Genomic DNA, 18,285 nt, shown 5'->3' with positions numbered 1-18,285 from the left:
TGAATAGAACGTTCAAAAGAACAGCATTTATTCAAAATACAGATATTTTGTTACAAATATTTTTATGATAAATGTATCAATTTAATGCATTCTTGCTGAATGAAGGTATTCATTTTTCTTCAATAAAAAAGTCTTACTGACCTCAAACTTTTAAACAGTAGCAGACAGTATATGAAACAGTAAATTGTTGTGATTATATGCCTTTCGTTACATTTTTGCTTTCAGTTTGGGCAGACAAATTACACAGACAAATTCCCTCTAGTGTTTATTAGAATATGGTGTAACTGTCACAACAAAATCTTTACAATCACATTTTCTAGTGAGGCTTTGGCAAAAACTGGACTGGAACAATTTCAGTTGAACTAAAGTGTTAACATGACCTTTCAGTCTGACTGAAATCAAACTTTTAAAGTGCATGTAAATGTACGTAGTGAGTTTAGGGGGCGCTATAGGAAGAATCCCTATAGAGCATCGACAGCCACTTTTAGCTTTGTAAAGTGTCAGGTCTGTTGGGCCATTTCTGCTTAATTTTATCCACAGCTGTAAAAGAGAAAATGACTGATGGTGAAAGACTTTCTTGCCACCACAAACTAAAGAACATCTGTTCTTCACCAATTCTGATAAAGCTGATATCCTGTTTTCCTCCCTCTCTCTCTCCTTCTCTTCCTCCCTCTCTCCGTGTGTGTGTTTTGTCGTTTGATGGTTTAGTTTCTTCCCTCTGTCTCCCTCTCTCCCTCCACCCAGCCCTTCAAAGATGACATGGACCTAAAGCAAGACCTCCAGAGCGACACGCAGGAACCCAAGGTGGAGGAGTATGAGCCCAAGGTAAGAAACAGCAGGTGTATATGGACATGAATGCTACACTTAAGGGTGAAGTGTGCAATCTTTTTTGAATTCCAGTTTAGTGTTTATTGTACCAGTTTAATATGCAAAGGCAATAGGTTAACACAGCAATATCAGCTCAACCAATGCTGTGAGATTAGGACGGGGCTTCTTTTTGCCTGACCAATACACCGATCAGACATAACATTATGATCTAATATTGTGTTGGTCCCCCTTTTGCTGCCAAAACAGCCCTGATCCGTCGAGGCATGGACTCCACTAGACCCCTGAAGGTGTGCTGTGGTATCTGGGACCAATATGTTAGCAACAGATCCTTTAAGTCCTGTAAGTTGTGAGGCGGGGCCTCCATGTATCGCACTTGTTTGTTCAGCACGTCCCGCAGATGCTCGATTGGATTAAGATCCAGGGAATTTGAAGGCCAAGTCAACACCTCAAACTCGTTGTTGTGCTCCTCAAACCATTCCTGAACCATTTTTGCTTTGTGGCAGGTCGCATTATCCGGCTTAAAGAGGCTACAGCCACCAAGGAATACCGTTTCCATGAAAGGGTGTACATGGTCTGCAACAATGCTTAGGTAGGTGATACATGTCAAAGTAACATCCACATGGATGGCAGGACCCAAGGTTTTCCCAGCAGAACATTGCTCAAAGCATCACACTGCCCCTGCCTTCTTCCCATTGTGCATCCTGGAGCCATGTGTTCCCCAGGTAAGTGGAGCACACGCACCCGGCTATCCACGTGATATAAAAGAAAACGTGATTCATCAAACCAGGCCACCTTCTTCCATTGCTTTGGGTCCAGTTCTGATGCTCACGTTCCCACTGTTGGTGCTTTCGACAGTGGGCAGGGGTCAGCATTGGGCACCCTGACTGGTCTGCGGCTATGCAGCCCCATACACAACAAACTGCGATGCACTTTGTATTCTGACACCTTTCTATCAGAACCAGCATTAACTTCTTAAGCAATTTGAGCTACGGTAGCTCGTCTGTTTGATCGGACCGCACAGGCCAGCCTTCGCTCCCCACGTGCATCAATGAGCCATGACCCTGACGCCGGTTCACCACTGTTCCTTCCTTGGACCACTTTTGATAGATACTGACCACTGCAGACCGGGCACACTCCACAAGAGCTGCAGTTTTGGAGATGCTCTGACCCAGTCATCTAACCATCACAATTTGGCCCTTGTCAAACTCGCTCAAATCCTTATGCTTGCCCATTTTTCCTACTTCTAATACATCCCACCCACTAACAGGTGCTGTGATGATGAGATAATCAGTGTTATTCACTTCACCTGTCATAATGTTATGCCTGATTAGTGTATATATGTATATATCATTATTTTTATGTAATTTTTTTTACAGTGTATATAAACCAAACACATACCCGAACTAGTGCATCACAGTGAAATGTTTGTAATTTCAGGATCCCACTAATGGTTACTACAATGTTCGAGCTACAACCCATGATGAGGTCCGTACTTCTACCCGCTCCCTGCTGTACCAGGAGTTCCGGCCACCGAATCCCGCTTCAGTTTCGGCATCAGCCGGCGGTCCAGTGGCCAACATTCACCCCGCGCCCCCGGGCCGTTATGAGCCCCGCCCAGCTTCCCGAATGGCTCACAACACATACGCCCATTTTAACACCATTGCCAGGGCATCACAAATCCAAGCCCCGCCCAACCCTGTCTCCAAGACTACAGACTATTCTGGAGACCGTGGCCTGCTGGAATCAACCAATCCGCTGGCTTTTGACAGCTACGCTTATTCAACGACACCTCAATACAGGTTAGGCTTTGCTCCGCCTTTGGAGGCAGGACCAGCTTATGAAATGTATCCTACGGGACAGGGAGCGGGGACGAGTCAAGACGCTAACATGGGAAAATACCCCAGCTCTGCCCAATTTCCATATTCGACCCCACCTACGGAATACTCTCAGAGACACACGCAGAGAATGCAGACTCATGTGTGAAAAAAAAAAAAGCTTTTCCCCACAAAAAAGCACTTCCGTTGACGCAAATATATGGTACACACTCTCATTTTTACACGGTCTTACAGTCCAAAACTCTCTCTCCAACACAACTATATGCAAACACACACACACACACACACACACTGAGTTTTCTACCTTTACAACAAGATGATTGAGAGAAAAAAGTGCCAAACTACTAAATGACAGCAGCAGAAGAGGAAAAAACAAGAGGTCAAAGTATTGAGCGGAGAGAAAGCATGTCAACCGGCTCATCTTTCCCTCTCCTTTCCATGTTCTTTGAAGAAGAGGGGTTGATATGGCCAAACCATTCCTCTAAAATCTCAACTGATGTCTGCACCATAATGAGACACTGCAAAGCAGCCATTTTGTCCATGTGATTCAGTATTGTTTTGGTTTTTAAAAGAATAGCCAATTAAAGGCTGGAGGGCACCAGAAGCCATCAACTATTGGGTGTAAAGCCCAGTGAAAGCCTGATCGCTATGCACTGGAGTTGACACTGGACCCGTTTAGATCTGTCCCTCACTCAACCTAATAAAATATGACGTGTAATAAATTATGAGAGTTGTGGGTGGGCTCACACTGATTGTATAATCCACAATGTGATATCGCAGAACAAGTCAATCAGTTGAAGAATACTGCAGGTGTCGACAATCGCTTGTGAAATAACTCGCCGTACGGCCCGCTCACCACTGCTCACACTGCCTAAGCTCCTCGTAGGAATAGCTGTCCGCTGCCAGTTTGAACTCTTCTGATAGGACGGAGACGTGAGTATCTGGGTAAACGCCACCAGTGCTTTTAACTCTGAAAGCTGGAGTTTATGTGACATTTTAGGATTTTTTTAAACAAATGGATGCTACTCACAGAGTGTCAAAGTGAGCTTACAGACTCTTCTCTGAACACACGCTCTGCCTCCTTCCAAGAAAACCTCACGAGTATTTGACGCTTTGTGTCTCTATGTGTGTGAGAGAGAGTGTGTTTGCTCAAGTGATGTGAAGGAAAAAACTGAATGTTATGAATCTCTTTCTCTGAAGTGTCCATGTGTTTGTCCTTCACACTTTCAAAGTAGAGTAGAGTGCTTTTCCATATTTGTATCTGAAAAAAATTGCATTTGAAAGCGCTTTTATAGTATTTTTCTAAGATGGTGGTAAGGGGTCAGAGATCAAATGGTTTTTGGTACAAGCAATGTAAAGGAGAAAATTGTTTTAAAAACTTTTTTTTATGTTCATGATTTGTACATTTGTCTAAATTCTGGAAAAGTATGTTTAATCGGATCATAAGAGCAAAGTCTAAATATTTTAAGCAATTAAGTCATTTAAGTCCTGAGTTGATGTGAAATCTCTTTTATGCTACATAAAGGGCTTTTATTATATGAGCTCAAAAACCCTGGCAACTTTTGCTCTACAAAAAAAGGCTCAGTTTCAGTTTGGGTTTAAATCTGGCTTGATTTAGGCTTACTCTAATGAAATTTACAAAAAACATTTTTGAACGTTCAAAATATGCAACGATCAATACAGTTTGGTTCAACAAATTAGCAACTGATCTGTAAATCTCCAAAACTGCTCTGTTTAAAAAAAGTTTGCAGGTGCACAGTTATGAAATGGGTTTTCATTTACCATGTAAGATCTTGATGATTTTGAGACTAAATTGGCGATGATTTTGAGATTGAATTGTCACCTTTATGTATGTTGAGAATGAATTTGACAATGATCAACTTTACATATCAGAGATGGAAAGATAAGGGAATGAATGTGCAATACTGTTTATAGAGTGAATGTGAGCGCATGTTTCAGTGTGACTCTTGAGATTCATTTCCTCATGCTCCTGTTAATAAAGAACTGTACTTCATATTGTTTATGATTAACTACCAGTATATTTTGTTTATGTTTGTTTTATTCATCTGTTAAAAATGTAAAATACAAAAGAAAAATATGACCCATGTGCTTTTTCCCACAGCAACTTTTACAATGTTTTTTTTTTTTTTATTGTATGTGGTTATTTTTCCACAGTATTATCAAATAAAAACATCTTTCATAGTGACTCATATCGTCATACATTAACAGTCATTAGCCACTTTTCCACTGTCAGGCCAGTGCATGCCAGAGCTAACAACGAGTCAGGCAGGGCCAATATCCTTAGACCTGGAGCCACGAGGCCAAAATCAAGCTGTGTTTCCAGTGTTGGACCAGCGCCACACTAAAACCCGCCCTTAACACGCAAGCATCACAAGCCCACCATTTCACCAGAGAGGGGGAAAATGAACAAAAACTAACTGGATGAACATGCAAAATGGACATGATAGAAACATATTTTTGGTCCTTACATAAAGACTTAAAAAATATATAGTACCCAAACAGATGATGTACAGTAGGGAATACAATCAGAATCTAAAATGTAAATATGGATATAAAGTTTAAGGATTTAGAACCTTTTAAAACAAAGAAAATGAGAATATGTTAAAAATGTATAACATAAATCAAGAAATATTCTGCATTTTACAGTTATATTAAATAAGCAAAGTTTTGACATTGTACAGATGGTCAAATGTTCTTGCTTCTACCAAAACAAAAGATGCTTATTCTCCATTTATTATCCTAAATTAGATGCACCTGTTTGAGGTTGTTAGCTGCATAAAGGCACCTGTCCACCCCATACAATCAGTACTAATCCAACTACTAACATGGCCAAGACCAAAGAGCTGTCCAAAGACACTAGAGACAAAATTGTACACCTCCACAAGGCTGAAAAGGGCTAAGGGGAAATTGCCAAGCAGCTTGGTGACAAAATGTCCACTGTTGGAGCAATCATTAGAAAATGGAAGAAGCTAAACATGACTGTCAATCTCCCTCGGACTGGGGCTCCATGCAAGATCTCACCTCGCGGGGTCTCAATGATCCTAAGAAAGGTGAGAAATCAGCCCAGAACTACACGGGAGGAGCTGGTCAATGACCTGAAAAGAGCTGGGACCACCGTTTCCAAGGTTACTGTTGGTAATACACTAAGGCGTCATGGTTTGAAATGATGCATGGCACGGATGTCCAGGCCCGTCTTAAGTTTGCCAATGACCATTTGGATGATCCAGAGGAGTCATGGGAGAAAGTCATGTGGTCAGATGAGACCAAAATAGAACTTTTTGGTCATAATTCCAAAATTCTGCACATGGGACAGGGCGACTGCACCGTATTAAGGAGAGGATGACCGGGGCCATGTATTGCGAGATTTTGGGGAACAACCTCCTTCCCTCAGAGCATTGAAGATGGGTCGAGGCTGGGTCTTCCAACATGAAAATGACCCGAAGCACACAGCCAGGATAACCAAGGAGTGGCTCTGTAAGAAGCATATCAAGGTTCTGGAGTGGGTTTTTTTTTTAGATTATGTCTCTCACAGTGGACATGCACCTAAGATGACAATTTCAGACCCCTCCATGATTTCTAAGTGGGAGAACTTGCAAAATAGCAGGGTGTTCAAATACTTATTTTCCTCACTGTATATATATATATATATATATATATATATATATATATATATATATATATATATATATATATATATATATATATATATATATATATATATATATATATATATATATATATATATATATATATATATATATATATATATATATATGCACATGTAAATTAATGCTGGAACTGGTGTTTATGTCTCAAACTGACCAAAGTGTCTGGTTTTTCAGCATTACTGCAGTCCACTGTGTCCAGACTCCAGTTCATCTACTAGATGAGGTTCGTTCTCTTTCAGCAGTCTGTAGAATTCTGCTTTAACAGCAGCTCCTCCTGAGTCGAGGGCATCCAACAAGTCTCTCATTTTCTGCTGTGGTGGTTCTGCAGCTTTAATATTTCGCCACATTTCGCCAGTAATCATGTTTTTGCTCTTCAAACTGTCAGCAATCGCCATCACTGATGAAACTCTCTGAATGAGTTTATCTCCGTGTGTGTTCACAAATTCAGATTCTGATTGAAACAAACAAAAAAAGTTACATGGATGGATGGATAGATGGACAGCTAGATAGATAGATAAACAGAGACGGGTGGATGGATGGACGGACTGAAAAAAACAACCAATTGAAATACATCTCTGAGTTCATACCTGTCAGCCTTTTGTGAGCAGGAGGGTCTGCATCTTTACCTGAAGTTATTAAGAAATAAAGACGTTTGACCACTGAAAAATCTGCATAAATACATATACACAATGGTTGCCAAAATTATTAGAATTCTTTTTGCCTCCAAAACATGATTTAATTTCATAATGTTCATGAAACATGCAGATGGTTGCTCTGACCATCAAATATCAGATGAAGCTTTCCTTTGAATGTAGTTTGAATGGGGTTGAGGTCCGGACTTTGAAGAATGTTTTGGGCCATTGTCCTCTTGGAAAATAAATCCAGGCTTTATAATAATAAATAAGACGACTCCCAGATGCCAAGTGTTCTAATAATTGTGGCCATCACTGTATATATATATATATATGCACACAGCATATGAACACCCTCTGAACAAATACAAAAGATGTATTTCGAAAGATGGCAAAATTGAAAAGTAGTAAACATATGAAAACAGAAATATATGCCATTAATATCTGTAAAGTAAATAAGCCAATTTTGTTGAAATTAAGGATTGCAGAAATTAGTACACCCTAGATTTAATTCAAATAATGTATAATATTCTAGTATTTATGTCCTTCATAATTTTAAGTATACTACGCTGAGACTTGTTTGTTAGACTTTAACCATTTGTGCTTTGTCTTTTTATGCTCTGAAATTTTCTAGGGACCCCTTAGAACCTTCTCGAGGACCCCTGAGTTAGATAACATCCTTAAAGGGTTAGTTCACCCAAAAATGAAAATTCTGTCATTAATTACTCACCCTCATGTCGTTCGACACCTGTAAGACCTCCGTTCATATTCGGAACACAAATGAAGATATTTTAGTTGAAAGCTGATGGCTGAGAAAGGCTTCAGACAGGCCTCCATTGGCATTCAGTACATTTACACTCCCAAGACCCATAAAAGGCACTTAAAACGTCGTTACAAAGTCCATCTCACCACAGTGGCTCTACAATGATTTTACGATGCGACGACAATAGTTTTTGTGCGCAAAAAAAAATCAAAATAACACCTTTATCCAACTTGTTCTTGTCTTCCGTGTGTGCCTCCACGACGCATGCGCGAGAATATGACGTAGCGCCGAGGTTCGGGAATCCATGAAATGTACACTCTAACCCCATTTTGAGAACTACGCCGAGACCTAAAGCACGATCAATGTAGAATTCAACAGCTTAGATACGCGCGTCTTCCTCTCCTTGTAAACAAATCGCTTCTGGGTCATGTGTCCGAACGCCGGATCTGCGTCATATTCTCGCGCATGCGTCGTGGAGGCACACACGGAAGACAAGAACAAGTTGGATAAAGGTGTTATTTTGATTTTTTTTTTGCGCACAAAAAATATTGTCGTCGCATCGTAAAATTATTGTAGAGTCACTGTGGTGAGATGGACTTTGTAACGACGTTTTAAGTGCCTTTTATGGATCTTGGAAGTGTGAATGTACTGAATGCCAATGAAGGCCTATCTGAAGCCTTTCTCAGCCATCAGCTTTCAACTAAAATATCTTCATTTGTGTTCCGAAGATGAACTGAGGTCTTACGGGTGTCGAACGACATGAGGGTGAGTAATTAATGACAATTTTCATTTTTGGGTGCACTAACCCTTTAATAACATAGGTTAAATCTATATTGATCACCTAGTAAGTGCCCAACTTTATACATTGATTATTATATTGAAACATTTTGGAGTAGGATTTACTTGGTGAGTGTGTTTGCTAGTAAATGTAATAAATAATTACAAAGAAACTGCAAGTAACATTGGAACTCCATACTCCAATAATCTTTGTTTTATTTACAACTTTTTTTTTTTACAGTGTAGATTGTGAAACTTTCATTTTTGTAATAAGTGTTACAACTTACAATGTGTCACTCGTGTCATTCATTACCTGTGAGAAGGATTCGTCGCCGAGCCCACACATCCTTTCCTTCAGTTCTATCCAAAAGACTCAGCTTGACCTCCTCAGTGTTGACATTCACAAACACTTCAAATGTGGGATGATAGTTTGGACCAAAATTACACTCAAACATTTCAGTCTGAAAAAAGAACAGCAATATGAAGGCAAGAGACTAAATAACTTAAAATCGCAGACATTTTTTTGTTAATTTATTACACAAATGATATGCTGAAAAACAACTAGAAATCAAGAACATTCCTCAATGAAAACATCTACTCTTCAGAGATATTTTTGTGAAATAAAGTATAGTTCACTTTAAAATGAAAATTATCCAATTATTCACTCACCCTCAAGCCATCCTAGGTGTATATTTCAATATAAGAGAAGATGAGCTTGAGTTGCCCCACCCTATTTGTTTGAACTGCGAGACAACTCAAAGCTTATGATACTCCTACATTGCGTCAGAGGTTACGCTTTTAAGTCGACTTGTGTAGGCCGTCTGCCGAAAACATGTTATTTTAGTTTATAAAGTTTTAAATATGGTTATTTTTCTTACAAAAACCCATCAGTTTGCTTTAGAAGGCCTTTATTAACCCCCCTGGAGTGATTTTATGACGGATGAATGCACTTTTTTGGACTTCGAAATCAGGACAGCCATTCACTTCTATTATAAGCTTGGAAGAGCAATGATATTTTTAATATAACTCTGATTGTGATCATCTGAAAGAAGATAGTCGTATACACCTAGGATGTCTTGAGGGTGAGTAAATCATGAGATAATTTTTATTTTTGGGTGACCTATCCCTTTAATTAGAAATCTGAGAATACAGTATGTTGCGGATATATTTATCCAACCTAACATGATGTTACCTCTGGCTGCACTGTATATTCCTCTGGTTGACAACACAGACTGTATTCTGTTCCCGGAGTTAGAGAACATTTTGAACTGGTTTTAATATGTGTACTGTCCGCATGCTGGTCCTTGACCTTTAGGGAGTAAAAGGCTGTGAATTTTTAGACATAAAAGACAGAGGTAACAGAAAAATGGTCCCTTACAATATCTTTAGACAAGCATAACTCACATAATGACTAAATCTCCTCACCGCAGTCATCTCAAATATGTATTTTACATATGTTCAAAAGCAATGCATCTAAGTAATGGGTGTCTCTCATTAGGTAAATTTAATATGGCTCAGAGTTTAATACAAGACACATTTTCACAGAAATATAGTTTTTATTAGTAATATGAAATCATGTGCCTTCATTTGAACAAAAAACAAAGATACCTCTGACAGTGGAACATTCAACGGGAGCAAATGGACATCCAGTATGTTTTCTCTCTGTCTATCAGTTAGTCGCAGAAAGACAAGCACTTGACCCCCGATAGGGGAAGGAGGAAAGAACATCCTTTTTATGGTCCCAAAAAGGGAGAGCTCTCTGATGTCAATCATCACTTGAGTGTCAGTTATTTGGAGAGGCTGCATTATTGCTATATTACCACCAGTTAAGTGTGCTACAGCCAAACCGGCCTTGCTTTCCTCTGTAAAACACAAGAATGGTAGACTATTAAATGTTATTATTATATTATGATGTTATTATACAGATGGTTCTCCAACAAAAGTGATCATTATATACATCCATCATATTTTGGATGTAGAAATAAACATACCAGAGATTTCACAGTGTGGAAGGTGCAGTCTTGAGATTAAACCATAAAAACAGTCAATGTTGTACAAGGGTCCTGCAGGCTGCATCTGACCCAAACCGTCTAACAGACGAGGATCCCATGAGACAGTTTTATACAGCACCTCTCCCTCTCCCTCCATCACAAACACAAGGTTGGTCAGACTGCAACGAAACTGACCAGCATATGGACACACAAACCTGGAGGACAGGACATATTGACATTATTAAATCATAATGGCCTACATCTTTTATTATGTGATAATAGACCATTCAAGTAAACAGATTTGGGATGTGTGAATCAGAATTTTAGAAACATTCTTACAAACAAATCCAAATTACAACAGAAAGTATTGAAGTACTGAAGCAAAATAATTCAATAAACAATACAAAGGCAAAAACAATCAAATATAACAATCAGACTGGATTAGATGCAAAGGTGAACAAATGCTGGATATGAGAAATGTTAATTGACAGATGATAATAATAGAGCAATCGTATGTGAGGATATGATAGTACAAATGCTATTATGAAGTGTTGCAATAATAAACATTAAGTAATTTGAACTTGACATTTTAAGATAAGAAATTTAACACATTATCTTCTTACAGTTTCCACTAAAATAACATAATTGTCCAATACCTGTATGTAATTTTGTGTTTGTTCTCATCATCTTCCTGAACATGGTCAGGTGTGAACACTTCTGCATCACCTGATGACTGAAGTGAAGAAAAGAATGATCCTCTTATTCTGACTGTGAGTAAGAAATAAAGAATACATGACAATTGCTACTCACTGATTGTCCTGAAGGTGATTCAGCTCCTAATGAAGAGTAAGACACAAATGCATTTATGAGTTACTTAAACATTTATAAGAAATTCAATCGACAAACACTGTCTAGAAAATTACTGTACTAGAAAGAGGTGAACAAAGATGAGACAATAATCACAGATTATATTTATATAACAGTAAAGTTTGCTTAAACTTTGTTGCTGAAAACAAAGCAATGTAATGTAAAACTGAAAAAGTGTATAATAATAATAATAATAATGATAATAATAATGAAAGCAAAATGAATACTTGTCAAGCACCATATCAGATTAAAAATTGACTTAAAGTAAAATAAGTAAACTCAACTAGTCATTATCGCAAAATAAAGCAGTTTTCTTCAGTCACCTGGGAGAAAAGACTGGATATTTCGGCTTACATCTTTTGTATTATGTTGTCTTTTTTTAGTTTAGTACTCATCTAATTGCACACAATAAAAGTATATTGAAAAGGAATGTTATTTCCCAGACATACTGTTTGCAAGTGATGAGTTTGTTCCCGGGTATTTGTTTCCAAAAATCCCAATTAATAGGCCAACAATTCTTCACTCTTTTATTACTTTATCAGCAAAAAGAATAGTTCTCTCAAAAATGACAATTCCTTTAAGATGTGCTTGTGAGAGTTAAAGAGACCTTTGAGACCTCAATGTAAACTATTCATATACAGTGCATCCGGAAAGTATTCACAGCATTTCAGTTTTTCCACATTTTGTTATGTTACAGCCTTATTCCAAAATGGATTACATTACAAAATTCCACAAACAATGCCCCATAATGACAATGTGAAAGAAGTTTGTTTGAAATCTTTGCAAATGTATTAAAAATAAAAAACGGGGGGAAAAAACTTGTTGAAGCACCTTTGGCACCAATTACAGCCTCAAGTCTTTTTGAGTATGATGCTACAAGCTTGGCACACCTATTTTTGAGCAGTTTCTCCCATTCTTCTTTGCAGGACCTCTCAAGCTCCATCAGGTTGGATGGGGAACGTCAGTACACAGCCATTTTCAGATCTCTCCAGAGATGTTCAATCGGGTTCAAGTCTGGGATCTGGCTGGGCCACTCAAGGACATTCACAGAGTTATCCCGTGGCCTCTCCTTTGTTATCTTGGCTGTGGACTTAGGGCCGTTGTCCTGTTGGAAGATGAACTTTTGCCCCAGTCTGAGGTCCAGAGCGCTCTGGAGCAGGTTTTTAATCAAGGATGTCTCTGTACATTGCTGCATTCATCTTTCCCTCGATCCTGACTAGTCTCCCAGTTCCTGCTGCTGAAAAACATCCCCACAGCATGATGCTGCCACCATCATGCGTCACTGTAGGGATGGTATTGGCCAGGTGATGAGCGGTGCCTGGTTTCCTCCAGACATGACGCTTGCCATTCAGGCCAAAGAGTTCAATCTTTGTTTCATCTGACCAGAGAATTTTGTTTCTCATGGTCAGAGAGTCCTTCAGGTGCCTTTTGGTAAACTCCAGGCGGGCTGTCATGTGTGGCTTCCGTCTGGCCACTTTACCATACAGAGATGGTTCTTCTTCTGGAAGGTTCTCCTTTCTCCACAGAGAAAGGTTGAAGCTCTGTCAGAGTGACCATCGGGTTCTTGGTCACCTCCCTGACTAAGGCCCTTCAACCCTGATCGCTCAGTTTGGACGGGCCAGCTCTAGGAAGAGGATGATGGAGGCTACTGTGCTCATTGGAACCTCCAATTAGATGGTCGACCGATATTTTTTCAGGGCAAATGCCGATACCAAAGATTATTACAGATTATTACTGCTCCAAAAGGGAGCAGAATCTCATTGAGCCCATGTTAAAATGCCCAATTTTACAGCAGAAAAAAAGCCTGGTAAAAATTCTGGTTTTGGTCTATACGGCTAATTTTGCCCTTCATGACAAATGTGAGGGGGGTGAATTTTTTTATAACTCATTCGTTTAAATTATATTGAGCCTTAAAGTTCTGCATAATTAAGGGCGAGGTCACTTGAGTGACAGGTAGATTGCCGCTGCTCTCACTACTAGCCATTTGTCTGCTGTCTGTTACCTCCACCCACTCCACCTGTTAGCTCCTCTTTGCCCATTTTCAGCTGCTGCCAAGATGGCAACGGCCACACTTTAGGCTTCAGAAAACTCTTCAGAAACCTATGGGTGACATCACAGACGTAGTAAAAATATGGACGTAGTGTGTATGGTTCCGACAGACGTGGCTTTATCAGAGCCAAATTGCACATTATACAATTATTTTATTGGCAAATCGGTTTTGAAAAGGACCGATACGATAACCATAAAAATGCTTCATATCGGTGCCGATAATTGGTCGACCCCTACCTCCAATGCTGCAGAAATTTTTCTGTACCCTGCCCTAGATCTGTGCCTCAATACAATCCTGTCTCGGATGTCTACAGACAATTCCTTGGACTTCATGGCTTGGTTTGTGCTCTGACATGCACTGTTAAAGGGTTAGTTCACCCAAAAATGAAAATTCTGTCATTAATTACTCACCCTCATGTCGTTCGACACCCGTCAGACCTCAGTTCATATTCGGAACACAAATGAAGATATTTTAGTTGAAAGCTGATGGCAAAAAAAAATCAAAATAACACCTTTATCCAACTTGTTCTCGAGTTCCGTGTGTGCCTCCACGACGCATGCGCGAGAATATGACGCAGATCCGGCGTTCGGACATATGACCCAGAAGCGATTTGTTTACGAGCAGAGGAAGACGCGCGTGTCTAAGCTGTTGGATTCTACATTGATCGTGCTTTAGGTCTCGGCGTAGTGCTCAAAATGGGGCTTAATTGTGTATTTCATGGATTCCCGAACGCCGGCGCTACGTCATATTCTCGTGCATGCGTCGTGGAGGCACACACGGAAGACAAGAACAAGTTGGATAAAGGTGTTATTTTGATTTTTTTTTGCGCACAAAAACTATTGTCGTCGCATCGTAAAATTATTGTAGAGCCACTGTGGTGAGATAGACTTTGTAACGATGTTTTAAGTGCCTTTTATGGATCTTGGAAGTGTCAACGTACTGAATGCCAATGGAGGCCTGTCTGAAGCCTTTCTCAGCCATCAGCTTTCAACTAAAATATCTTCATTTGTGTTCCGAAGATGAACGGAGGTCTGACGGGTGTCCAACGACATGAGGGTGAGTAATTAATGACAGAATTTTCATTTTTGGGTGAACTAACCCTTTAACTGTGGGACCTTATATAGACAGGCGTGAGCCTTACCAAATCAAGTCCAATCAACTGAATTTACCACAGGTGGACTTCAATCAAGTTGTAGAAATATCTCATGGATGATCAGTGGAAACAGGATGCACCTGAGCTCAATTTTGAGTGTCATGGCAAAGGCTGTGAGTACTTATGTACATGTGAATTTTTCGGTTTTTATTTTTAATAAATTTGCAAAGATTTCAAACAAACATCTTTCACATTCTCATTATGGGGTATTGTTTGTTGAATTTTAAGGAAATTAATGAATTTAATCCATTTTGGAATAAGGCTGTAACTTAACAAAATGTGGAAAAAGTCAAGCGCAGTGAATACTTTCCGGATGCACTGTAAAGTTAAAGGTGCTATAAGTGATAAGCAGTTCAAGACATTTTAGCTGTTCAAGAGACATTGATTCTCATGTGAGTTTAAGGGTCATTACATTACATTTTCATATTTTTGTCATTATCGTAGGCCAACAGTAGGGTGTGCAAACGCACCACCAGCATTTATTCATCTCTAGGCATACAGAGATGCTATTAGTTCACCCCAGAATTAAAAATTTCCTGATAATTTGCTGGATATTTAATGCTGTAGAGAACTAAGCCTTTAATTAAAATATAAAATAAACCTAAACAGTGAACTCAGCTTTACATACATTTTTGACTTTGTATAGGTATAGTTATCAATAGCAATAGTAACAAAAGAAGCGTTCTCTTGCAACAAACCAACAAATTACGCTCTCAGCAAAATGACTGACAAAGTAAAGCAAAGTCTTCTGATTTGTTAAACAAAAAATCTGGACTTCTTTTTTTCCGTTTAGAGTCTAGCACTGTCACAGAGACAAGAGTGATATTTGGGCACCTATTTCAGTGACATCTGCTTTCTGCACGCCATTCCACAGAACATTACTTACAGCACCTTTATGAAAGTCAAGGGGTAGTACAAGATTTGCTTACTTTTGCTCTCAATATTTTCTGTCTTTATTGTCTTCAACTGTGAAACTCTGAAACTCTTCCTGTCACGCTCAATCAAAACTGACTTCCTCCAGCTAAACCAGAAAACATTAAACACAGATTATACAAAAAAAACACAACAAAAAACAGATTTAAATATTATATATATATATATATATATATATATATATATATATATATATATATATATATATATATATATATATATATATATATATATATATATATATATATTTATATATATATATATATATATATATATTTAGTAGTTCAGTAATGTCAGCTGCGACATTAGAAAATGCTAAGAGATGCCAACATAAAAGTAGGGCAATATATAAACAAAATATTTGATGCATACTTACACAGTCAGGGTCCAACCTGTCTGTGTCAGTGATTCCCTCAGGGACTGTATAATCTCTAACGGAGTAAATGAAACTGCTGCATTTATCCTGGAATAAAAAAAAAAACCTTTTAGCTACATTTGTGTTTCCAAAAACAACTTAAAAATAAGTTTAATATTCACAAGCATTAACAAATCCGTTAAAACAGAAGATATTTCCTGTACCTGAGTTCGTTTAGACTAGGAAAGGCCTGGACGAGGGAGAGGATTGTGGGATTCCATCGGACAGTCCATCTGTCTGTCTGCATATGGACTTTCTTTAAACCAAACACAGAGTGCAGGACATCCCGAGAGAACAATTCATCCACTGATGAAACTTGAGAGCTATAAAATGAAAAAAAAAAAAAGATGTTATTTGCACCGAAGTGTAAATATTATAACATGTAGAATAATGTATACCACAATCTGTCTGGTTATTTTGATTGGCTGAGTGGTGTGCATTCAAACCGTTGACCACGCAACACCGTAACATTCAGCAGCTCAGAAAACTGTCAACACTGTCCTGTGACATTTATTAAAGGGATGTTCACCCAAACATGAACATTCTGTCATCATTTACTCCAAACCTGTATGAGTTTCTTTCTTCTGCTGAATGTAAAAGAACATATTTTGAAGACTAACTGAACAGTTGCTGATGAATTAAAAAAATATATATATATAGAATGGGGATGGGGACCAGAAAACTGTTTGGTTACCCACTCTTCAAAATATCTTCTTCAGGTCTGGAAAAACTTGAGTACGAGTAAATGATGGAACAATTATCATGTTTGGGTGAACTATCCCTTTAACTAAAACATTTTTAATAAGACAAATATTTCTCAGCAACGAGGTGGTTTTAAAGCAAATAAACTCATGCCTTCACTATAATTCACGCATGCACAATCTTTACTTTACAGACCTTGTTGATCTGTGGAGTTTCTGTAGGAAGATTCTCCAGTTGACAGAGGAAATCTCTTGCCGTGAACAGGTGAGAGTTAATTCTGAGATTAACGACGATGGTGTCGTTTTTGAGCAGCAAACAGAGAGCCTAAAAGAGCCACAGAAGTAAAGTTTGAAGTTCAGACTTTAATTTTGCATACGTGGCATAAATTAAGCTGTCATTTTTATGATTAGAGGTTTTTTACGTGACATCTTCATTTTCAACGGATGCAGTAATCTCTTGGCAGAACCTTTTGGTCCCTTTCTTGTGAGATTTCGATTTTTGATCCTGTATTCTGCCAATTACAATAAAGACATTATAAATTGCATACTTAAAACAGTAATGAACTCTATGCAAGGTAACCTTTGTCTCCACTAATTCAGCAACATATGGTGCAGCGAAAGATAAGACTTTTCACAAAATTCTGTGAAAGATATCCATTGTTGTGTAAAGGCCCATTCACACCAAGGATAACTAGGTAGGATAACTATAAAGATAGATATATTTTTAAAAATCGTTCTCAGCATTTAAAAATAGCACAGTTCACCCCACAAATATAATGACAGACAAGCTTGCGCTTAAACAGAAAGATATCGTCTGTGAATGCCAAGTTATCCTTATAGTTATCGGTGTGAACGGGCCTTAAGACAGGAAGCTGTGATTTCATTTTAGCTACAGCTGAGTAGTAGAGAAGCTAACATGTCTCAGACTACTCATACTTTATCTTATTTGTATAGTATTTTATTACATGCAAAATGACAGTTAATGTTACTGCAACTGTCAAAGAATTACTGAAAATTAAGATTCTTTAACACAATATTCCCATATTTAACCATGGAATAGCGTGAGCCAATAAATGTGAATATTTTGTGTCATTTCTTGTTTTCTGATAAATATCAGGTAACGAGAGATCAATGCAAGTTTAAATTTAGTTTTGTAAGGGAGAAAGATGACGATCTACTTAATTGACAGTGGCACTGAAATATTAAATACACATTAAATGTTAAAGTTAAATGTTAGTGATCGATCGTTTTTCTTGTACACATCACAAAGATGTTTTCTACTTCTGACACTTTGCATGATCCAAAAAGGACACCAGAAGCACGGGCACTGGTTGAGATTTTATCGGAGAAGCATAGGCATTGTTCCGTGCATAGAGCCCATAGCGGTAACAGATATTACTTAAAGTTTAGAATAAAATATCGATTACATCAGTTCTTTCACAATCTTTCCATCACCAAGCGCTGAGATCAAATCCCCAGCTTCATCTGTAATGTGATCCATCTTCAACCTTTTAAAGTCAACAGAATGCATTAACATTTAGATATCAGATATAATCATTTGATCAAGTGCTCACATAACAGTGCATGTATTTTAGTATAGTAAGTAGAAATTCAAGAGCAGTGATAATGTGTTAGTGTCAAAACATGTAGA

At 38.3% G+C, this 18,285-nt stretch overlaps 3 protein-coding genes across 3 annotated transcripts in view; 1 reads left to right on the top strand and 2 right to left on the bottom strand.

Moving 5' to 3' along the window:
• Positions 1-4,868, top strand: part of kirrel1b (kirre like nephrin family adhesion molecule 1b) — a 62,974-nt gene extending 58,106 nt beyond the window's left edge. The window contains exons 14-15 of the mRNA XM_079818943.1: positions 709-825; positions 2,266-4,868. Of these exons, the coding sequence (XP_079675069.1) occupies positions 709-825; positions 2,266-2,811 (663 nt within the window). The 3' untranslated portion in view covers positions 2,812-4,868. The remainder of the gene's footprint in view (positions 1-708; positions 826-2,265) is intronic.
• On the bottom strand, positions 4,727-9,956 carry LOC307127600 (apoptosis-associated speck-like protein containing a CARD). The gene is made up of 5 exons (XM_079818941.1): positions 9,717-9,956; positions 8,838-8,985; positions 6,940-6,978; positions 6,507-6,803; positions 4,727-6,156 (listed from the first exon to the last, which is right to left on the bottom strand). The coding sequence occupies exons 2-4, from the start codon at positions 8,977-8,979 to the stop codon at positions 6,529-6,531; spliced, it is 456 nt and encodes a 151-aa protein (XP_079675067.1). The 5' UTR covers positions 8,980-8,985; positions 9,717-9,956; the 3' UTR covers positions 4,727-6,156; positions 6,507-6,528.
• LOC307127584 (NACHT, LRR and PYD domains-containing protein 1 homolog) lies at positions 9,053-18,256 on the bottom strand. The gene is made up of 10 exons (XM_079818912.1): positions 18,062-18,256; positions 17,057-17,146; positions 16,831-16,959; positions 16,098-16,256; positions 15,895-15,981; positions 15,515-15,606; positions 11,326-11,351; positions 11,172-11,248; positions 10,516-10,730; positions 9,053-10,386 (listed from the first exon to the last, which is right to left on the bottom strand). Exons 1-10 carry the CDS (start codon positions 18,169-18,171, stop codon positions 10,064-10,066), a joined length of 1,308 nt encoding a protein of 435 aa, XP_079675038.1. The 5' UTR covers positions 18,172-18,256; the 3' UTR covers positions 9,053-10,063.
• Between the last annotated feature and the right edge of the window lie 29 nt (positions 18,257-18,285).

Source organism: Gobio gobio, assembly GCF_949357685.1.
Source record: "Gobio gobio genome assembly, chromosome: 6".
Classification (NCBI taxonomy): Eukaryota; Metazoa; Chordata; class Actinopteri; order Cypriniformes; family Gobionidae; genus Gobio; species Gobio gobio.
This window is presented reverse-complemented; position numbering and strand designations above follow the sequence as displayed.